Below are 17,533 nucleotides of genomic sequence, written 5' to 3' on the forward strand. Positions count from 1 at the left end.
TTTGTTAAAACTGTACTTTTGTTTTGAAATTAACATATTTATTTTCTTATCCTTGTACTTTAAAGTGATTAAGAGAATATAAAATGTCTTAATAATGAAATTTGTATGTTTTTTCAATGTTATAATATTAAAATAACTGTGAAAATGTTTAATTTTGTCTTCTTTTTTTTTTTTTACTAGTATGTTGACTCTTCTAATTAAAATGTCATCGATTAATCTCTTGATTAAAGTCTACAATAATTTGATCACCAGCCCAGTGTTTTATATATATATATATTTTTTATATATATATATATATATATATATATATATATATATATTTATTTATTTATTTTCATTTTTAGTTAATTTAGTACAAATGAAACTATTTTTAAATAAAGTAGTTTTTATATAAAAGTTAACGTTAATTTTATTATAGTTTATTAGTTTGATCATATCGAACTTTCTTCTAGTTTTTGTTAACTGTAACAACCCTGCTTCTGGTAATTGATTTGATCTAATAACCACAGGCCGTGGGTGTCTCCCGCATCTTGCGCACAGCTCTGCTCAGGCGAAACATGAGACGCGCTCTGTGCACCTGTCTTACCTGCTCGAGCGCAACACAGCCTGAGACATGTCTCATCGCAAGCCTCCACGAACAGGCTTCTTGGATCTACAGATGTGTGTGTTTCCTCCGGCGCACTAGGTAACACATGATGCATCACAATAGGAAGTACTCACCACCGCGCTACTGCGCTGTCGGGTCACCGCTAGCCCTGCCTCAGCTGAACCGATTACCCATCTTTCGGGTGGAAGAAGCTGAGCTGATGGAGAAGAATTCACCGAAAGCCAAATCCAGAATGCGCAACGCCAAGGTGAAGGCGGTGAGGAGCGCTCCGTCTCCCCAGAGGCCACGCGTCTTTCCAAACCCCGCGCAAAGCGACGCGCTACCGAAGGTGACAGAGAACGGGGCAGCCGGACAGCGGTCTAGAAAGAGGGGCTTCAAACCCCCGGATGTCAGGACGATATTCGAACCTTCGGCCAAAGACCCCCGCGTGAAAGAGGAGAAAGGAGAAGGACACGTGTTTTGTGAGGACGCGACGTACGCTTGGTGCGATGTGTGTTGCTCGTATATTTTTCACGGTGGCTTGACATGTACAGGTGAGAACTTTTATTTTTATTATATTATTACACGATTATATTATATTATTAGTCTGGACAAGGTCGATTCATCACCATATTGTGATGTTCATCAAGACACTTGATGCTGCTCCTGTAGTTAAAAAGTAGGTAGGTAAATAAAAATCATTACATTATAATATTTCATAAGAACATCATAAACTCTATGCATGTTCTTGAGATTCCTCACACACCACACACTCATTTACAGGCATGCTGACAGACTGGTTCGGCCTTGTAAATTCATTGTGTTGCACCTTGTTTACCCACAATTACTTTACTTGTCACAAATATGACTAATAATTATACATGACAATGCAAATAGCTAAGTGTAATCGTAATTCATTTGATCAAATCCAGGTCTCAAATTCTATAGAAACTGATCATTTGCAGGTGAAATGGTCACTGGCAGTGACGGTTGACGTTTTCATTCCTGCCTGAATGCCTTGCATTGTTCCCAGTAGAGAAAACATTCCTAAAAATCATATGCAAAGCATTATCTGCTTTGCCCTGCAGCCAGATTTTGTATTGTAAATTTTGGCATCCTAAAAAAAGCATGATTATACTGATGGCTAGCAGTGAAAGGGTATTTCTTTGAGTTTTTGATTAAATTAGACCCTGAGACGAATGAATTCATTCTCTTTAATATGGCTGTCTGTCTTGAACTGCCTTTGTGCAGAGGTTGTCCATTCACAAGAGTTGGCTCAAATGGAACAACTGGACAAAGGTAACTTTCACTGAATGTTCTGGCTGCTCGACTCGAGTGATCAGGTAGTTGAGAGCGAGAAAGTCATTGGTTTGACTGATTAGCTGGAAAGCCTTACTAGTCTGTAATTTTGTTATTAGCAAATTTTAAGGGGCCACTTACAGATCCTTGAATATGTGGGCAGAGAAAACATTCACTAACTCATGTTTTCTGTGAGAGTAGTGTCTGTTTTGATGATGTTAAGGTGGATAATGAGTTTGCTTGCTTTGGTTTGGTGGTTGTTAGACTTGTTTAGGTTTGTAGGTGCATTGGTGTGGGTCAGTGGCCTTGTTTACATGCACATGATTAATTGCCATATACTGACATATTTCATTTTCTATAAAACTAAAGACAGCAAGCATATCCCTGTATAAACTGATATTGTGTGGGATGCAAAAGTGTTTTTGTACTCAAAATAATCTGAAATATATTATAAATGTATTTAAAAATAAAATCTAAAATATTAGCTGAAAAATGTAAGCTTAAAATTTTTTCGAAATAAATAAGTTGAAGTCGAAGTACTAAAATTACTAAAACTGAAATAAAAATAAACTAAAGCTAATTAGAAACAAAAGCTAATAAAAGTGACAAAAGCATATTTTAATTATTAATAAAAAATTAATTATAATTAATTGAAAAATATAAAAATAAAAGCTAATTCAAAATATTAGTAAATACTATAATAGTACATAAATAATACTAAAATAACACTAGAATGACTAAAACTCACTCAGTAACACACTGTTCATTTGCATATATACAAACAAGTATTATGAAAAATGGTAAAAGTACATTCATAAACATGTTTATTCAGAATATGCCGATTACATGTACAGTATACAGGAATATTCCAATAGCAATGAAGCATACTAATGCAATATACTGTACATGCTGTTTAATTTTAAATTGGAAAGTGCATGAAACGTGGTCACTGACAGTTTCCTCCTTGTATATCTTGTGTTTTTTGCCACCTGTAACATCAGCAATGGTTGTGATGGAGGTTGCTATTGGTCATAAGGACTTAATGAATCTTTAATGCAGGGAAAGTTAAGCTTTTCGGTCTTTTAACTGGTTTTCACTGTAGCGTCTCTGTATTCTGTGGGATTTCTCTTCACTGCAAATAATAGTCTGTATGTACAGTATACCTAAGCAAAATGAACAAAGATACCTTTTTTCCATCTTTGTGGGTCACGTTCCTTTGGCCCTCTCAGCTAGACTGCATTGTGTGCTGCTATTTGACACCCACCTGTCGGCTCCCCTAATGCCCATCTGTTTGTTTGTGTCATGGCAGTGACAGTGTGTCTAGAGAAGTCACACCGTCCTGTCACAGCACAACCTCGGCTTACAGTGAGCTTCCCCTCAACCAGCTGACGCAGTCGCAGCGGAACCACGGAGGCCACTGAACAACTGCACACACACACACACACACACACACTCACTGGAGCAGGGGGCTCAATGGCAGGAGACCACTAGCGGTGAGTAGTCAGAAGCCACGATGCAGGGAAGACATTTCAGGGGTTGAAGTGAGACTTGGATGTTGCTCTGGTCATGGGTCTGGGGAAAGGCTTTGCAAGAACTTTGAGAAGACTTACTGGAATCCTCTACCGCTTCTCAAAAGCGATGCGGCGCTCCAGGCGACTGGAAGATAGTCTGCTGTGGAAGTCATCCGGTGGGTCCAGATCTCTATGCTTTTTGTAGTTTTATCATTCAGGCAAGTGTAATTTAGATGACGACTTCATACTGATGAGGACAGATATAGTGTCATTTCTTGCACAGACATTACTGACCTTTTTGTCTTTTAATTGTATTTATTTTTTAGCTTTTTTATTATTAGTTTGAATGTAGTCAGCTATTGACATTTGAACTCTTGCTAATACAAAATAGGTATTGATAATCAATCTAGATTTTTACATTTTCTGAAGCATATTGTTTGTGGTTGCTTACTGGCCTAAGTCAAAACAGTCATTCTCCAATGGAAAATATTTTAATAATAAACTTAAACTACACCGGTCTTCATTGCATATGGCAGGGGTTTTCAAGCATGGGGGCTCACAAGGGGACCACGGAAATGTTTAGAGAACAATCATTAAAAAAAACTAATGATAATAATATAATAATTTTAAAATGTTATTATTTAAAAAAAATGTAAACAAGCAAATAAATAAATAAAACTAGCAGTGAAAATTATATTCAAATACATTTTAAAATTATGAAAATAATCTAGCAAATACATAAATAAATATACATAATATTAAAATAAATGTGTAAATAAGTACAGTACTATAATGAGTAATTACAAATGTAATAATGTAACTTAATAGATACTAAATATTTTTAGAAATAATATTTTAGATATATTTAGAATATTAATTTTTCACAGTAGAAATTGGGTCTTTATACAAGAAACTATATACACTGTAAAAACTGGTAACCTGTGATTGTTCGCTTTAACCTATAACATTGTTTTGTTGGTAAAAAAAATTGATGTATAGGTCGATTCAGTGATATTTCTATGCTTTAAATCCAGTTAATTAAGATGTTACCACTTAGGTAATCATCATATTTAGGGATCTGTGGCATCTAAAAGATTGAAAACCTCTGACATGTAGAAGCAATATATTAAGTTTAGTCTTAAACTCAAATGCATTTCCAGTGAATAATAGCTTTAGGATTAAACTGAATCTAAACTGTGATGTTGACCAATGCTGTTTCTGTTACTGTGGCCAGAGATGTTGCAGAGAATGAAGAATGAAATAGAGATTAATTCGGATGTCCTGTCTATTATTCAGCACATCTGAATGAATAAGTTAACATGGTGCTCATTCATTATCTTCGGCCCTGACACCTGTTGCTCACTAAACAGTCATCATCTACTAGACGGTGATTATGTTGTGGTCTGTCTGTGTGTGGTATCATTGTGTTGATGTTGTGTCGCTGGGGGCCATGGCGTCTCAGTTGATGTAATGTAAACCTCACACTTTTCAGGCACAAATGCAGTGCTAAGTATGCCAAGTAAACCATCTGCTGAAGCACAGAGCTGAGTCTAAACAGCCGACAACTGATGTGGGAAGCGGTTCGCGATAACATGCCGAATAGTTTGCCGGTTTAAGTCATGCAAAAGAATGGAGTGTCTTCGGTCATCATCTACTAGACGGTGATTATGTTGTGGTCTGTCTGTGTGTGGTATCATTGTGTTGATGTTGTGTCGCTGGGGGCCATGGCGTCTCAGTTGATGTAATGTAAACCTCACACTTTTCAGGCACAAATGCAGTGCTAAGTATGCCAAGTAAAACCATCTGCTGAAGCACAGAGCTGAGTCTAAACAGCCGACAACTGATGTGGGAAGCGGTTCGCGATAACATGCCGAATAGTTTGCCGGTTTAAGTCATGCAAAAGAATGGAGTGTCTTCTTGATGTTTTGTCACAGGCAGGTGTTGTTGAGTATGTGTCCTGTCTGCGGTGTGTTGTTTCAGCGGTCCGATCTAATCCCAGCGCCAAGCCGATCTGGAATGGAGACGACAGAATGTGGCTCTGCCTTGAACAGAAAATAACATGAGAAACTCTATTGTTAGTTACCAAAAAAGCACAGACACAGACAGTAAAAAATAGTTATCTGTGATCAAATGAGCAAGGACAGGCTCGGCTACATGTTTAGTCGCCACTGTTAAGTTTCCACAAACAGACTTTGATATGAGAGAGGTATTTGAGGAGGAAATAGTACTGTCAAAAATCAGCAACAGGCGACATAGATGTCATTTTGTTAGTCTGGAGGACATATTTTATCAAACACATTTAAAAGGGTTTACAGATGTTTCAAGATTCAACATAAGCTGCTTCATATTTATTGTGCTCACGCTATATTTTGTGAGGATGGAATAAACATGTGGACAAGTAATAAAAAATGGTGAAAGAATGACACTTCCACCTGTCCAAAACACACATCTGTGAAATAAATCTAGTTAAAAGTAAAAGTAGGGAGAGTGGAAAACAGCCTGGTTGACATTCACAAAGAGCCTGTACTGACGTCAGAAGCCGCATTCTTATTTAATTACAGATTATGTTTTCCTTCTTCCTGGTTGAGTCAATCACAGTTTATGGCTGCATCCCAGTTTGCATACTTCACTATGTATTATAAGTACATACACTTGATCAAAAGTTTTTCGTTTAAAAAAATGAATACTTTTATTCTGTAAGGCTGCATTAAATTGATCGAAAGTGTCAGTAAAGACGCTTATAAAAAACCTTATTTCAAATAAATGCTGTTCTTTGAGCAAGAATCTTGAAAAAAAAAAGTATCATGGTTTCCATTAAAATATGAAGCAGCACAACTGTTTTCAACATTCATAATAATAATAAATGTTTCTTGAGCAGCAAATCAGCACATGAGAATGATTTCTGAAGGATCATGCGACACTGAAGACTGGAGTAATGATGCTGGAAATTCAGCTTTGCTGCACAGGAATAAATTACATTTGAAAATATATTCAAAGAGAAAACCATTACTTTAAATTGTAATGATATTTCACAATATTACTTTTTTTCTGTATTTTGATGGTGAGCATGAAACACTTTAAAATTAAAAAATCTTACCAACCCCAAAATTCCGAACGATAGTGTACTTTAATGGTGATGGGAATGCATTTTTGATTAATGTAGTAAGCCAATATTGGCACATACTCATCATAAAATTATGTCATCATAATTTTCATTGTGGTATATTATTCTCTGTATTATTTAGAATGGATTGTATGTTGGTTTGGATGCTGTGTATATTTTCTTGCTCAAGCATATTATTATTTTATAATAATAGCAAATGCGATGATTTTACTCTGAAATGAACCTTATCAGTATTTTGTGTGAGGGTGGTAAATATTTAGAAAGTGATACAATGCTGTTGTGGGAATCACGCTTTTGTGTTATATGAGCTGTTGGTAATGTGTTTGTGTGGGAAGCGTTTAAGAACTCGAATGACTTGTTCTCTGTCAACATGCAAAGTTTTAGAAACAGAGTCCCAAATATTGCAACGTCACACCACAATCTAAATACGGGACAGTACTGTATTGTGTGTGTGTGTGTGTGTGTGTGTGTGTGTGAAGTTTTGATCCTCGGGCAGGTTCTGATCGATAGCGCCGTCCTTCATTACAGGAAGTGCAATTAAGGAAGAGACAGGCCTGCACTTCCCACCCGCCCCAGAGACTTGAATTGATTGTGTGTGTGTGTGTGGGCATACATTAGCTCAGTTCCTACACAGTCAAGACCGCAGCTCTGTGCAAAGAACGGCACTTTAAACAACCATTACCCATCATGCCCCAGTATAAAAGATCCACTTTCATTACACCCTATCATTGCTCATCCCCTGTGTCATTCTGCTCTCTGCTGATCTTTTAAAAGAGCAGCGTTCCTGCTCCCCAGAGGAATATATTATTGCTCAGAGACGATGGCATCTCAGAGATGTTACATTTAAGCATCAACTTTGTCCTCCTAGATGTCTAAAATTCTTAAGGAGAAATATACAAAGACATATACGAGATAAATGGTAAGTGCTGACATACAGCACAGTAGAGTTATGAAATGAATGTGCTCACATAACTCACATACTTTGGTCTTTAAACAAAAAAATTAATCAAGAAATGTTTGAGTTCATTTTGAGATCTCTTGCTTCTGATTCTGGTAATCTGAGCTCAGCTTGAGATTTCTGAGATCCTTCTTAAAGTCTAGAAGAGAGATGTTTGTGAGTTTACTGGGGACCATGTGCTCTCCATTCAACCGAACTGATGTCTAGCAGAAATATTTAAGATATTAACAAGATCTTATTTGTAATTTCCTTGACTGTTTGAGAGGCTGAAATTCAATTTGGGTATATAAAACGCAGAGAAGCAGAAAGTGGATTAGATACAATGTGCAGGATTTAGATGGCTGTCAGTACAGACCTGAACGTTTACAGGACTGATAAATTAGTGGAGATAAACCAGCTTTGCGAGATCAAAATTGGGCATGTAGTCTTAAATAAAAAATAACAAAATCACAAAAATCAGATTTGTGGTGTTCTGTGCATAAATGTCAGTTCTGAGGTTAACATATAGTAGTGAACTCCTTCAAAAAAGTTGACTTAATTTTCTTTAAACACAAACACACATTCAAAATTTAATCTAGGGTGTTTCAAATTTTTGTTTAATCAAATGCCCTCTAAAATGAGAATTCTATGGCCTGTTTTCTGCTACTAAGTTAAAAATAAAAAAGGTATTTGTGACTTCTTATCTCACAATTCTGACTTTTTTTCCTTGCATTTGTGAGTTTGCACCTCACAATTTTTTCTTTTTTCTTCGACTTTTTTTTCTTAGAATTGCAATATAAACTTGCAGTTGTGTGTTAAAGTAAAAATTGTGAGATATAAACTCGCAATTCTGAGAAAACTTTTTTCCTCAGAACTGGACTTTATAACTCGCAATTGCGATTTTATATCTCACAGTTCTGAGAAAAGAAGTCAGATTACAAGATATAAACTTGCAATTGCAAGATAAAAGTCAGAACTGCGAGTTTATCTCCTAAATCTGACAATTTCTCGAGTTTATCATGTCACCAGTTGCTGTGACGTAAACTAATATGAGAACAGTAATAGTCTAATAATCAGTTTAATAATTCTGAATCTTAAGGGTGATGCATCTAGGGTGTTGATAAAATGCATCTGCATGCATATTTAAACACAAAGTGCTTCCTACATCTCCTGCCATGTACTATATGTGTCCATCATTTGCTGACTGAAGCTTCATCATTTGACAGTCAAATCACCTGACGCAGCACAATGAGAGAGAGAGAGTTACACACAAATGAGTTACCGTGGAGATTGCATGGACGAGAGGCAGATGAGTTTGTCCTTCTGTTCTGAGAGTGAACTGCACAGGATGAGCTCTGTTTCTGACGGGATGCCGTGAGTTAAGCGTTCGAGACAGAAAGCATCATCACTTGTATGCTTGAGTGGGATGGGAGCAGCATTCTGTAAACTTTACGGCAAAATTACCCAGCAAGTCAAGCATCAGTCTGCAGGTAGGTCATAACAGTGACAGGAACTGAAAAAAAATGCACTTTTTTTAGCTAGTGAGAAATGCTTCATGTAATCAACTTTGGATGAATAAGCAAGTGTATGTGCATCATGTCGTCTGTGAACACTGGTGAGGATTGTAAAGCAGAGGATGCTCTTCACTGTAAAAGACTGTAAAAATGCTACAGTAAAAAAACCTGTTAAATGGTTAACGGTAAATTCTCCTACTATATACGGTGAAAAACTGTATTGGACATTACTTGTATTGGACATTAATTTTACAGTAGTATACCATAGTAGTTTCATGTGTGTTACCATGATGGTGTTTGGTGTTTGGTGTTTGTGTGAATGACACTGTGCACCTTCTATATATAAGCTGCTTGTGATGGGCTTTGGTTCATCATGTGACTTTCTCATCACCACCTGCATTTGGGGGTTATCAGTGTATTACAAAGGTACAAAACAGATTTCAGTACTTCAATAGGTTGGTATATTAACATTATATCAGTTCATGAAATTACGGTATTTAACTGTAAATTTAAGTTAAAACCGTAAAACCTAAAACGTTGCTACCGTATTTTTACCGTCAATTTTACAGATTTTTTTTACAGTGTTATTGTCTATCCAATTTTATTAATTATACATCCAGTGCATTTTTGAGATAGATTTGGAATAATTTCAGCATCAGGAAGAATGCATAATTTTCAGTAAAGAAGCTTTCACATGAAATACATAAAATACATGCATGCAAGTTACATAGAAAATAAAGATTATTTTGTGTGTGTTTCCCTCATTAATGTGTGCCATTTTATTTGCAAACCGATATTTTGCTTTCCATTTAGCCTCACAGAAAAACCAACATATTTCAATAAATCTCCTACAGACCGGAACAAATACGATGCACTTTGTTGAGGAGAGTTGTGCTATTACTTTTCTAAAACAATGTGATAAAACCTCAGAAATGCTTTAGAAATGCCCTAGAAGACTCTAGCAACACCCTAAAAAAATTATGTTGTAGCATGTTTTTTTAACTATTTAATTAGTTAATACATAATGTGGAATAACATGGCTGTCTGTTCTTGTTTTCTCTCCTCTAGGTTGTAAATACACGTGTCATGCTCAGTGCCGTGACCAGGTGGCGCTAGACTGTCATCGGAACGGATCCATTAATGGCTGCCCACTCAGCCCTCTTGCTCAGGACCATCTTAACAACAATCAGTCCTCACACAGCGTGAGTACAGAGTTTATTCATGTCTGCTTTCACTTTACAAGCACATTCAGTTCAAGATCTTCGAAATAAGGAAGTTAAAGCGATAGTTCACCCAAAAATGAAAATTCTGTCATCATTTACTCACCCTCAAGTAGTTCCAAACCCGTATAAATTTCTTTGTTCTGCCGAACAGAAAGGGAGATATTTTGAAGAAAGTTTGTAACCAGGCTGTTTTGGGGCACCATTGACTTCCATAGTAGGAGAAAAAAATACTATGGAAGTCAATGGTGCCCCAGAACTGCTCTGTTTCCCACATTCTTCAGAATATCTTCCTTTGTGTTCTGCAGAACAAAGACATTCATACAGGTTTGAAACTACTTGAGGGTGAGTAAATGATGACAGAATTTTCATTTTTGGGTGAACTATCCCTTTAAATGACAACAATCACAGTCATCTGACTGTTAGTGATGGTTAGGTGTGACCACAAGGGGGAGAACCATAGCAGATAAACGTCCTAAACTAGTCTCAATATTGCTGTTAACGTAGCTTGAGCAATGTTATATAAATTTTTGGTTTTGGTACATGTTATTTTAATCTTCATTGGCAGATAACAGATTAACAGTCCTTTAGTACGGCCATTGGCAGACATCATGTGCTGAAGGTTTAAGGGTGTGTTGGTCATAGTTTGCTTATAGTAACTAATTATTGCTTTTCTTTAGTCTTTACTTAGATGCAATGGTGTGATTTAGCTAAAGGATGATGCACTGTTATTTCGCACCATATGAGTGTAAACACACACGCTCATTCCCATTCCACTTGGCTTGGAATATAACAATAGCAGGATATTACTCTTCAGCAGAATTCCTCTGGTCCCCATAGTGTCCAGTTTTGTTCTCATGCGCCTGTGCTGTGAAGACTCTCACCCCCGATGCTCTGTAAACTGTGCGGTATGAATGAAAGATGAGCTGTGTGTGTTTGTGTGTGTGTGACCCAGCGGGGTCAACAGACAGGTTAGTGTGGTATGTGTGCTATTCACACTAATCCAGCTCGGTCAGTTTAGTGCAATGCAGGAAGAGATATTGGAATATGTAAATTGCTGAGTTACTGTGGCTACAGAGTCTAACTGTATTGCGACTGGTTGAAATACAAAACGGATTCAAATGATTTATAAATGGGTGCATTTCATGAAAACTGTCAAGAACATGTCAGCATTTCAAAACAAATGCACCCCAAAATCAAAAATCAAAAATATATTAAAATATCAAAAATCTAAAACATTTTTTGGATCGTGACATTATTTTCATGATGACTGGCCACATTTATTCCCCCAAAAGTACATTAAAGTTAAAGTACATTTGGAAAGTACTTTTAAAGCAATTTGTAAACTGTAGATGCATGCTAGTATTTCTAATCTATTCTGATTTAAATTTTATTTAAATTGAAATATCATTAAATTAATAATATGATTATTGCATCACATGTGCTCATATGACCCAGTTTAATCATATTTTTGACATACAGTATATGAAATCACAATTGTATGGGCCACTATTCACGTTATGTAGTTTGTTTATTTGTTTTATGGATGTTTAGTACATATTGCACTGTTAGATGATGCTGTATCGTGTGTGAGATCTGAAGTTGGTTCGTTAGTCATTTGGGATTAAGCATGGGTGTGTACATTCAAACCAGCTGTCTGCGTCAGTCTAAACATGGACGAGTCTAACGTTCATTTTAGTGTGCGTGTGTTTGTTTTATTATTTGTTTTGAATATTTCTATGTACCTTTTTTAATCAGTTTATTTTTTTGTAATTTTAGTACTTCAGCTTATGTTTTTCATCAGTATTTATATTTTATTTGATTTCAGCTTTATTTTAACTATATATTTACAGGTAAATAAATTCCTAATCATTATTTAACAAGTAATAACCCAAAAAAACAAGTAATATTGTTTGTTATTTCACAGACTTGGCCATCAAAATTTAGCATCAGAACATTCCATTTTTATGAAAGATATCTTAATAAACGTATATTTATGCTGTGCATAGTGTAAGAGTGATTCATATCTGATGTTTTCCATGATTACTGTAAAGCTGCTGGTGTAAATGTGTTTTACCTTTGAAAAAACTGCTGTTTTATGACTGTACTGTTGGATCAGCAATATTGTGTGTTGAGCCTGAAAAAGAAACAGAGGTGTAAATATGAGCCAAACGAAAAGAAACAAACAGACAGATGTAAGAAATAGAGTCTGTTTACATACGCACACATCACATTAGATTCAAGCACAGACACAAACCCACAGGTGCATTGACCACAGTAATAACTAATAAGCACCAGTCCATTTCTGTAAACTCATCATTACTGTAAGCAGCAGGAGAGACCATCAAGGACAAGAACAACATCATTTTTACAACAACACAAAATTTTATGAAACTTGATTTGTAGCTTAGTACTCCCAAAGAAAGCCATGTTAAAGTTCAGATGTTTCAGAATAATGTGGGTCGTTCATTTTTCCTGTGAGGCAGCAGTTTGATAGCAGGCGAGAACTGAATGCTGGGAACTCTTTGGGTGGTGAAGCTGGTCCAAAATGCAAGAGGCGAAGCTTTAACTCCACCACACAAACCACACGCCCATGTGACTTCTACTAACAAAGATATGGGGAAACATGTTACACAATCTGGTCTCTATTGGTCAAGTTTATTATATGTTTAGCACTGGTTTTTGTTCCTGTAAGATTTCAATTGCTGTCAGTAGAGAAGGACAGATATTTTAGTCAAAGTTCACGTCTGCAGTCTGCAGGTCATGTGAAGAGATTGTAAATCAATTGGCTGATTCACTTATGCTGATTTGATTTGGCTCTGCATCACATTGGGTCTAGAGTTTATGCCTGCATCATATTTCAGCCTGCAACTGATGTCAGATGTCACAGATAACGTGATGTTTGACTAGGTTAAACATGCTATTATACAGGAACACATGCTGTTATGTGCAAATGTGTGTTCAGTCCAATTTAATTCACATTTATTTGTAAAGCGCTTCTCACAATACATTTCAAAGTTCATTTGTTTCAAAATAGCTTCACTGAAAACAAATGTTTCTTCATTACATATAAGAGTGATATGTTATCATTGGTGACCGTATCACATAATGTCATGCAGTTTCCCAGCTAATAAAATGTTGTAAGATCATTTTGTTAACATTCTCTTTAAGTTATGAAAACGTTATTTCTGAAAGTTATCTGAATGTTCAAAACATTCCGTTTTTTAATAATTAACTTGGTTATGCAAGCGTGAAGGGAACATTCAATTTTATAATTTTGCGAACATTGTGAGAATGTTTCTTTTAAATGTTCTGTGAACGTTTTGAAACAAGTAATAGCACTTAAAAATGTTACAAGAACATCTAAATATAATGTTTCAGAAAAAAAGTTCCATGAAAGCTGTATGTTTTTGTGCTAATGTTTCAAGAACATTACATTCAGTTTTTGAGAACTGAACAAATGTTCTATTAACGTTACTGGAAGAATATTTTAAGAACTTGCCAGAATTTTAACCAAAGTTTTGAAAATGTTCCCTGTTAGCTGGGTAGTTGATGTCACGTATTCATTTAAGCAGAAACAATGAACAAGTTAAAGCAATGATTACATGATGTGAAAGCTTCGGCAGTTTTTATGTTATAATAATAAAAATAATAATAATGAAGCATCAGTGCAAAACATGTTCTAGTTTCTTTTTGCTTGTGCACTTCGGTAAATTTGCTGTTGGACTGCTAAGTTTACCCTCCGAATGGGTTGGAGCCAAATTCCAGCTGATCCTTGAGTGCTAAAATTCAGTAAGACCTGTAAAATGTGGCTATTTTAGCATTTAATAACTGATTTGTTTGTCGAACCTCAAGAATTGCATTAATTGTGTAGGCTTAGAATGACATTTGCTTAAAAGGAGTTTGCAAGAAGAATTTGGCAACTATTGCTCCAGTAATGCAGCTTGGGAAAATATGTCATTCTTTGCTGGACTGGAATGCTAGAAGAATTCACTTTGGCTTTTAACTGTCACATGACCTAAAGGAACCTATAAGTACCCTACTATGTAGGTTAGGCCCTTTGACCTAATTGAGGACCACGATCTGTGACCATAATTCACTTTTAGTTCACGCAGCTTTAAAGAAGACAAACCCTCTTAGCAGAATAAGCTAAGAGCAAATCCCGTCTCTTTCTTCAGATCTTCATTGCTAGGTCAGAGGTAACTTATCCAGTATACCTTCACATATCTTTGATCCAAAACCCTTTCTGGAACGTACTACTGTTTTCCAAACGTTGCTACGTAATCGCAGTGCATAAATGCATGCATATATGAGTTCTCAGGCCCTAAAAGAGTGTTTTTAATTAAACTAGCCTACGTTTGTAAATGAAACCATGGAGCCCCTAAAACTTAAGACCCTTTGACAGAACACCAGAGAGCAGTTGCTGTGGCTACTTCTATATCAAACAGTAATAAAGTACCTTTTCATGGAAAAGCACACCCAGCCTGTCTGCATGTGAATAAGTGCTTGCTAATTGCTCCCAGCCGTCACCACATTCAGAAGGACTGGATTAGCCGACAGGATCAGCTGGATGTAAAAGTGGAAAGCTCAGCAACGGGTCGGATTGCACATTGCGGTATTTACAAACCTTTGGGACTGATAACAAACCTGTTCCTTAAAACCAGTAGTGGATTGTTCTGACTATAAAATTTGCATGAGCCAAGATATAATAATACATATATAATTTTAACCAGTGACACAGGCTTTAAAAAGTCAAAATTTTAAAGTTGTATTCTTTGTATTCTTCAAAATTTTGACTTGTTGTATTCAAGTCAAATTTGTTCTCACAATCCATCTGGCCTTATCTTCATCCTTCCACTCGCTTTTCATTCAATCATGGACCCATTGTAGGTTCAGTCAAGAGAGTTTGAATCAAGCTGTTGTTTATAGAGGACACGTCCATCTTAGCCCAATGTTTATGTTTAGATAAAACTATTTAAACCGAAGTAGATGCTTTCCTGGGGGTTTAGATTGCGGAATTCAAAAGATTGTAGGATAACATAGACAATTATGCCTGTATGTAATGTAGACACCAGACTGACTTACAAAGAGTCTATAAAACTTCAAGTGACCTTCTGAAACCCACCACAAGACAATACGGAACCTGTCCTGCAGTTAAACCGTGAAATGTGGGTGTCCTTGATTCTGGTACCAAATGACATTCTATTTAGTCTTTCTTTACTGTCTGGATACGTGAGGTTTGGCCGGAGAAAAGACTATGATTTCCATCTAGGGATAGCGAACACTGATTGTTTGTGTAGAAAACCCTGATCTCGGCTTGGATCTTGCTAGCGTTTAGACTGAGAGGCTGAGGTCACCGTCTGTTTCAGCTTCCCTCAGATTCTCGTCTTTCTGAGTTTACCACTCATATCTAGATCATCCCAAAATAACTTCTGGAGTGACTGAGCAGAGGGAAACTAACACTTTTAAATGGTAATACATCATACAAAATAGTCCTTTTGGATGTTGATAGGAGTCATGCCTCTGTTGTCATGCACTGTAGAGTTACTGTGCCTTTGGATGCTGGCGTTTGCTTTACAGTATTAGTTACCTCAATAAAAATGGCTTGGTTAAAATAGATTCAAGTGCCAGAGGATAAAAACATTTATTATATCACTTGTGCTTTTTGTGTTACATGAGGGTGTGTAAAAGTTTGAGTCTCAAACTGAATTAATTTTTTTAAATTAGTCATCTTTGCAAAGTAATTCTTTAAAGTTACCTTGATTCTCTTAAAGTATAATTAAAGAGCAAACACTATACATGTAGCAATTTGTCATTACAGGTTTAGCCTTATAATTTAGGACAATTAGAGAACTGAAATGGCTTTATTCTCTGACCTCCCAAACCACACCCTCCCAGATGAGATCAAACATTAATGAGTGTAGTAAGGTGTGCACTGAGGTCATCCACACATTCACAGAAAACTCTTTGTGCTTATGTATAAGAAATGGTTGAAAGTTGATTTACGAGACATTCCACATGCCCTCATGTAACTGCTGGCACATAAACAGAGCATGTCTGCTGGGAACATGAGCCAATCCCGCTCAGCAAAGGAATGTGAGTAATGTCTAATGAAGGCTACGGCCCACAACCGGAAAAACCACAGGTTGCAGTCACCGGTCACCTCTGTGTCCCTCCTGCGAGACCCCATTGTTCAGTAGCAGAGTGGGCTTGGGAACGAGTTTCCTTGTGGACTGAGACATTTTAATGCCCTTCTCGACATATTTTTAAAATAGTTTTTCTCTAGAATAGGCATTGTTTTTGTACTAATGTTAATTCAAATGAATTTCATGAGAAAATATAAAGATTTTTTAAGTTTATGATTTTGTATTAATTTGTACGATGTGATTTATATGAAAATTTTAGAAAAAAAATTTAAGCGTGAAGCTCTACCCCTAAAACTGCTTCTCGACATATTTTTAAAATTGTTTTTCTCTAGAATAGGCATTGTTTTTGTACTAATGTTAATTCAAATGAATTTCATGAGAAAATATAAAGAATTTTTTAAGATTATGATTTTGTATTAATTTGTACGATGTGATTTCTATGAAAATTTTAGAAAAAAAATTTAAGCGTGAAGCTCTACCCCTAAAACTGTTGTAAACAGATCGTACAAAAATGTATGAATATCGTACAAACTTATCACATTTAAGGCCCGTTCACACCAAAAACCAAATTCGTATGATGTGATTTGTATGAAAATGTAGGATTTAAAAAAAAAAATTTAAGCATAAAGCTCCACCCCTAAAGTTAACTGTTGCAAACAGATCATACAAAAACTTACAAATGGGATCGTATGACCTTACACAATTTAAGGCCCGTTCACACCAAGGACTATTACTATATAGATAACTATAACGTTTAGTGCAAGCTCTTTAAGGGTATGTTTACATGATAGTGGTTATTTTAAAAAGGGAAACGTTTTTCCTTTGCATTTTCGAAAAGGTTCGCGTAGACTACAATGCTGTCAAAATGATCCCCGCAAAAATGCTTAAATGCTGTATAATGCATGCCGGGCCAGTAGTTGGCAATGTCACTTTGTAAAGAAACACGACACGCCTGCGCACATATGCATAACGGTATCATTTTCAAAAGTTTGCATTTTCAGGCTCCCAAAATGCCCTTTTGCCCAAAACGCATATTCCATTTTTTGTTGAAAATTGTGTCGTGTAAACATCCTAAAGCTGGGTGGATTCCAATTGGCTGTCAATCGTTAATCACTGGAAAAAATCTTCCTGAGAGTGATTCCAGCAATATTGTTCTTCTGTGTCCTTGTTTTAGTTGTAGCATGGAATTTCCTATT

The 17,533-nt window shown here is 36.1% G+C and overlaps 1 protein-coding gene across 1 annotated transcript in view; it reads left to right on the forward strand.

Moving 5' to 3' along the window:
• Nucleotides 1–574: 574 nt before the first annotated feature.
• The window catches only part of LOC107581062 (ras association domain-containing protein 5-like), a 35,846-nt gene continuing 18,887 nt past the window's right edge, over nucleotides 575–17,533 (forward strand). Inside the window, exons 1-2 of the mRNA XM_016266640.1 lie at nucleotides 575–1,140; nucleotides 10,040–10,173. Of these exons, the coding sequence (XP_016122126.1) occupies nucleotides 693–1,140; nucleotides 10,040–10,173 (582 nt within the window). The 5' untranslated portion in view covers nucleotides 575–692. The remainder of the gene's footprint in view (nucleotides 1,141–10,039; nucleotides 10,174–17,533) is intronic.

This window comes from Sinocyclocheilus grahami, unplaced genomic scaffold, assembly GCF_001515645.1.
Source record: "Sinocyclocheilus grahami isolate Dianchi unplaced genomic scaffold, SAMN03320097.WGS_v1.1 scaffold33.1, whole genome shotgun sequence".
In the NCBI taxonomy this organism is placed as follows: Eukaryota; Metazoa; Chordata; class Actinopteri; order Cypriniformes; family Cyprinidae; genus Sinocyclocheilus; species Sinocyclocheilus grahami.